Source organism: Tupaia chinensis, unplaced genomic scaffold (genome assembly GCF_000334495.1).
Source record: "Tupaia chinensis unplaced genomic scaffold, TupChi_1.0 Scaffold000083_1, whole genome shotgun sequence".
NCBI lineage: Eukaryota > Metazoa > Chordata > Mammalia > Scandentia > Tupaiidae > Tupaia > Tupaia belangeri.
In genome coordinates, this window is record NW_006159544.1 from 36722 (window position 1) to 42584 (window position 5863).

The 5863-nt window shown below is 46.8% G+C and overlaps 2 protein-coding genes across 3 annotated transcripts in view; one reads left to right on the top strand and one right to left on the bottom strand.

Annotated features, from left to right (window-relative positions):
- Positions 1-2928, top strand: part of TSR2 (TSR2 ribosome maturation factor) — a 5555-nt gene extending 2627 nt beyond the window's left edge. For both annotated transcript variants that reach the window (XM_027769696.1, XM_027769697.1), the window contains 3 exons: positions 982-1073; positions 2288-2464; positions 2682-2928. In XM_027769696.1, coding sequence (XP_027625497.1) covers positions 982-1073; positions 2288-2464; positions 2682-2816 — 404 coding nt within the window. In that variant the 3' untranslated portion in view covers positions 2817-2928. The remainder of the gene's footprint in view (positions 1-981; positions 1074-2287; positions 2465-2681) is intronic.
- Positions 2929-3459: 531 nt separating this feature from the next.
- Positions 3460-5863, bottom strand: part of FGD1 (FYVE, RhoGEF and PH domain containing 1) — a gene marked incomplete at its 5' end in the record, with an annotated part of 60273 nt that continues 57869 nt past the window's right edge. The window contains 2 exon segments of the mRNA XM_014585703.2: positions 3460-4600; positions 5145-5288. Of these exon segments, the coding sequence (XP_014441189.1) occupies positions 4301-4600; positions 5145-5288 (444 nt within the window).

Genomic DNA, 5863 nt, shown 5'->3' on the forward strand with positions numbered 1-5863 from the left:
AGCCAAGAGGTGGATGAACTCTTTCAGAGAGACCATATAAATGGAAGAGAAGGCAAGGAACTTTGTGAAAGACTTTCTTGAAATACTCTCTGGTTTAGAAAGAGTAGAGCATAGGCCCTTAAGGTAACTGAAGGCCAGTGAGGAGGGCTCAGCCAAAGTCAATAGGATGGTGGTGTCAAGACTATGATAATTTCATCTTTGGAAATAATATATCTGTTTCTTCTTACATATTCCATATGTAATTGGATTTCTTCTATATTGGGAGCCACGGTCATGAAGGATCTCAATATTTGAAAAACTTAAGCCCTTGAGTGATGGAAATCAACATGCATCATAGATCTCCTTTGTGTTGGACCTCAAGGAGGCCATTGTTAGCTCTACTTTATAGATATGAAAATCGAGGCTCAGAGGAGTAAGTAGCTTGTTTCAAGTCGCATAAAGGAAAAGTCAGACAAGGCCAGAAGAAAGAAGGCAGTTGTGGGGCTGGTAGCTACAGGAGTAGATGACTTGGTAGGTTGTAAGAGATAGACTATAGCTATTGATATTTAGTGATTTTAAAAAAAATGTTAAAGGGCCAGCAGGTGGTGTACTGGTAAAGGTGCTGGATTCTCACATTGCTGATCATGGTTCAAGTCCTGGACCCAGTGGTTTAAATCATGCTGGGTGCATGTACATATCCAAAATTCTAAAAGGAGAATGGAGGAGAAAGGACTGTGGCATAGCCATCCCCCTGGAGAGTGGTTTCTCTCTTCCCTGTTCTCTCTGTCTCTAGCTAGCTCATGCGCCCTTTGGCAGAAACCTAAAAAAAAAATTAAAATCATGTTAAATTAAAATCTGGAATGCAAAGCATTTTAGCAAATAAAAGGCTCAATGTTTAGACCTGACCAGATGTAAATACACCAAGTAGGTATTGAAGTTAGGGTGCAAGGGTGGTGACATTAACTGTTTTTTGACCAAAGGATCATATCCTTTCTTACTCAGCTGACTTGGAGCTAGATGAGGTGGAGGACTTCCTCGGGGAGCTGATGACCAATGAGTTTGATACTGTGGTGGAGGATGGGAGTCTGCCCCAGGTGAGCTTATTATGGTCACAACAGCCATCTCCTTCTCTACAGGTTTTCTTCTTCCCAGCTGTCTCAGGCCAAGACTCTTGGCTCTAACAGTTCTTCTCTTGGGTCTTGCACAAGAACATTTTGATTTCCTGTTGCCTAGAGGAAAAAGTTTAGTCTTTCCAAACCTTTTAAGAGAGATTTCTGCTATAGGGCATGTGCACTTGCCAGAGAGACAAAAAGTGAGAAATCACCCCCTGGGGGAATGGTCACACTGCAGTCCCTTCCCCTCCATTCTCCTTTCAGGATTTTGGGCACACATGCACATGTGCCTGGCATGAGTTTTAAGCTGCTGGGTCCAGGACTTGAACTGTGATCGACTCCATGGGAGTCCAGCGATATAATCATTATGCCAACTGCTGGTCCCTCTTTTTTTCACATTTTTTACGAGAGGGTTTTGCTTTAGGGTGTCCATGCTCGCCAGAGAGAGCCAGTAAGAGGGAAAGTGAGAAATCACCCCCCAGCGGATGGCCATGCTGCAGTCTCATCTTCTCTATTCTCCTCTCGGGATCTTGGGCACATACGCACACATGTGTGCCTGGTGTGATTTTCAGGTCTAGGACTCAAACTGCTTTTGGCCACGTGGGAATCCAGTGACACAACTGCTCTGCCATCTGCTGGCCCTCCCTTGTTCTCCATTTATCGTTTTGGGATTTGGGACATGTGCACATGATGTTTTTCTTTTCTTTTTCTTTCTTTCTTTTTTTTTTTTTAAATCCAATTGTGTTTTTCAACCCACCAGAACTTGAACCAGTCGACCATGTGGCATCTAGTGGCCTTAACCACCATGCCACCAGCTGGCTCTCCAGAACTTTTCAAATCTTGCCTCTTGTTTTACTTCTCTTACACATCATTCCCAGCCAGGCCTGTTCTTTACCTCCATCCCAAGGACAGGTCAGGACAAATGCATTTCTACCCTGTTCTGGTTAACCTTGCTGCCTCTTTACATCTTCTGTCTTTCAAAGCTAAGTTCTAGTGTCTTTTTTGCTAGGAAGCCCTCCCTCCATGCTTCAGGCCCTCACCTGAGCTCTTCATATATGATTGCTTCATTGGTGAACTCCTTGGGTAGGAAAGAGCCCATTATCTTCTGAAATCCTTCCCTACCCTTGCTGTAAACACAGGCTGGTTGTATAGTAGATTTTCTGAAAAATTCAAGTTGTTTGAATGTTTTTTGATAGGTGAGCCAGCAGCTGCAGACCATGTTCCACCACTTCCAGAGGGGTGATGGGTCTGCTCTCAGGGAGATGGCCTCCCACATCACCCAAAGAAAGTGTAGGGTCACAGCCACCACGCTTAAGACAACCAAAGAGACTGATGAGGATGAAGATGATATGGACAGTGTGGAAGAGATGGAGGTAAAAGGGTCCTTATAAGGGTGTTGGGGGGTATAGATATTTTCAGTTTTTTTGGTAGAGCATCTAGATTCACAAGGAAATGATATGGGGGTTGTTGTTGGTGCTCATATTATCCAGAGAGGGCAGGGAACTTTCTGAAGTTAACACAGTCAATCCTGAAAAAGCCTAGGTCTCCAATGGTTGATGTATTTAGCTCTCTCTTGTATTTCCCCTCTAGCTTACAGCTACGAATGATGGGGCCACTACAGATGGAGTTTGCCTCCAGCCTGAACCCTCTGATCCAGACACCCAGACTATTAAGGAAGAGGATATAGTAGAAGATGATTGGACCATTGTCCGGAGAAAGAAATGAGTGGTTCTGGAAATGGTTTGGGTCCTTGTTTGGTAGTTGTTTTGAGACTTGTTTGTAAGAGCTTTTTTGGAGGGTTGTAGCCTTCTAGACTGGTTACCCCATTCCCATTGTCCTCTTTAACTTCCTCCGGGGAAGAAAAGCCCTTGGGTACTTGGTCCTGGAGGTGTCAGGATCTTGTCTTGCACATTCCCTCCAGCCTTAATTTATCACCTCAGTGGTGAGACTGTTTCCTAGCATGGTGCTTCTTGTGCATAGTCCATGAGTGGGTATAACTGGAGGAGTAACTAGATGCTGGTTGAAGGTGGGCAGGTGGAGTTGTGAAGGTAGAGGACTGGCAGGAGAACCTCTAGTCAGCACTTGGGGGCTGGCTGGTTTAGGAATGGTGAGATGAACAGGCAAATGGAAGAGATTTGTCAAAGATGTGGATGAAAAGAGCTATGGATCCTCTTGCTTACCCCATCCCACCATTCATGTACACAGAGAGCAGCACTTTACCCCTCTACAGAACTTGGAACCTCCCAGGATTGCTCCCTTTCTGTAACCCAGCTGCCAGCCCTTGGTTCCCTTGGGAATCCTAAGACCTTGGCTAGAAGGTTAGCTCAGGTTTTGCTTTCTGTTTCCTCTAGCCGCCTCCTTCACTTATCATACCATCCCATTTAAGTCCAGGGATGAGGCTTAAGATCTTAATACATAATATCTTATTGTTTAATCTGTGGCTTGATTAGTGAATAGCCTTGGAATCTAACTTCTGGGAGCTTCCGAGTTCAGTGAGGGAGTAGTTTCTGGGCCTGCCCTTAGCAGCCTGGTACTTTGGACAAATGGAGTACAGCAGTGCTCTGAAAGTTATTGTAAGCTTGAAATAAACTGTATTTTCCTTTAAGAAAAACAAAGAGTATCCATTGTCCTTTCCCTTCCACCCATTTCCCTGTCCTGCCCATTGGCCCTGCCATGGGTCTGGACAATAAAATACTGGGTAGCCTTGGGACCAGGTAGAAACTGTATGCCATGGGGGAGAGGCAGGATGGTCTGAACACCACTCCATGTGGAGTCATTGATATGAAGACATTGGCTGAGGAGGCAAGGGTGGGTCAGGGCCCCAGAGTCGGGGCAGAGCTGGCACTTGAATCCAGGTTTTCTGCCTCTGGTGCTTTTGGGGGAATCAGGTGGAGATAGGATCTGTAGGATGTTGAGGGATAGGGGAAAACAGCCTAATTCAGGTGGGTCTAGCAACAGCTCCCACTCTCCCTGGGGACAGGGATTAAAAAAAAAAGTTAATATCACTGTAGGAATATTTCTTTTAAAACCCCACAGTTTGTGAAAAGATGAATTAAAAAACCTAAGACCCAGCATTCAGGATTGAAAGTGCCCATGATGGGAGTTCAAGTATTGACTGAGCTGGGAGGAAGAGGGCTAGAGCCCCAAATTGGACATAGGGAGCTAGAGTGTGGGGTGGGGGCTCCTAGTTCTCCCCAAACCCTCTAGGTCTAGTCTTGGGTCTGGGGAGCTTCAGGGGGGTCAGCAGTGGCTCCTGAGGCTGCCACTGGTGTCTCCTCCATCTCCCTGTCCTCAGACAGTGTGGGCCCTGTACAGAATGTGTCCCCACGACCTGCCCGGCCCAGCACAGCCATCCATCCCTGCTGTAGCTCCTCTGTCTCAGGGCTGAAATACCAACTTAGGTGGCTCTGGGTGATCTTGAAGACATGCCGTCTGTCAGGCCGCTCCCCTGCCTCTGGAGGCCCCACTTCAAAGCCAATGAGGGGCAGGCTGCGCTGAGCTTTCACATCCTAGGAAGGAGGAACAGGGCTGGGGTCACCTTGGAGCTGGACCTTCTCCTCTGTCCTAGCTTCTGACTAGTTTTGCATCTGTTCCTCTTTTCTTTCCTCTGCTGAAGAACCTTACATGGCTCTCCTGTTATCACCAGGAAAATGTCTGAGCTGGGGCTAGAATAGAGACTGCTTCAACTCCTGGTCTCCAATGCTCTGAACCAGCTGGGCTAGTCCCTTCATCATGCTAAGTAATATTTCAAGGCCTTTGGCTAGGCCATTGCCCCTAACTGCATGCCCTCTCCCACTCCAAATTGAACCTAGCACTGACCTGTTCCCCACTCCTGCTTCCTCAACGAAGACAGCCCTTGCCCCATGTAACTCACATACCTTGGCCCACAGTCACTCCTTGTCTTTAGCTATGGGTGAAGTTCTTATTTCACCTTAGGCTGTAGTGGCTAGGCCCATCCTATCCCTCAAGGTGAGGGTTCAAGGTCTTGGGTAAAAAGTGGCAGCCTGGCTTTGCCATATGGCTTGAAAGAACTTGAAGGAGTAGGTTACATACCTGAGGGGCTCCATAGATGTACAGCACCAAGGGTTCATTCTCGGGAACCACGAACCATGCCTTGTGCCATCCTTTCCCACCCTTCTCCATGTAATGCAGGAAGCTGCAGATCACGCTGTTTTCTGCAGCCACTGAGGCCTGTTTCTGTGGCCAGAGACATGAGGGTGAGATATCAATGTTCACAAAAGGCCTAACCTGGCATCTCTTGTCTCCGTGTAGGAACTACTATTCCTATGCCTTAGATGAAGACACTGCAGCTCAGGTGGCAGGAGTAATTTGTCCAGTGTCATCTAGTGCTTCAGAGTCCATGGCTGCTGCCTCTAACAGCTAGTAGAAGGGGTATACACATCTCAGCAGGTACATCTAAATATAGTCAGGCATCCTTCAGTTAGTCCATCCATACAATCACGAATTTACGGCTTACCTCTTTTTCATCTATCATCACACATCCATTCTCTCCACTCAGTAAGAGGCAATCTGCATTGTGAAGGGAGTGAGTGGGTGGGTGGGTGGTTAATGCAATCTGCTCAGCATCCCAGCTCTAGGTGGAAATATATTGACTTGGTAGGAAAGTGGTGAGGGCTGCTGTAAGAATTAAATGAAGTAATATATGCAAAGCATTTAGAACAGTTCCTGGCACAGAATAAGCATGGAGTGGGAACCAGCAGTTAGCGTAATGGCTATGTCGCTGGACTCCCACGTAGTCAAACCCGGTTCGG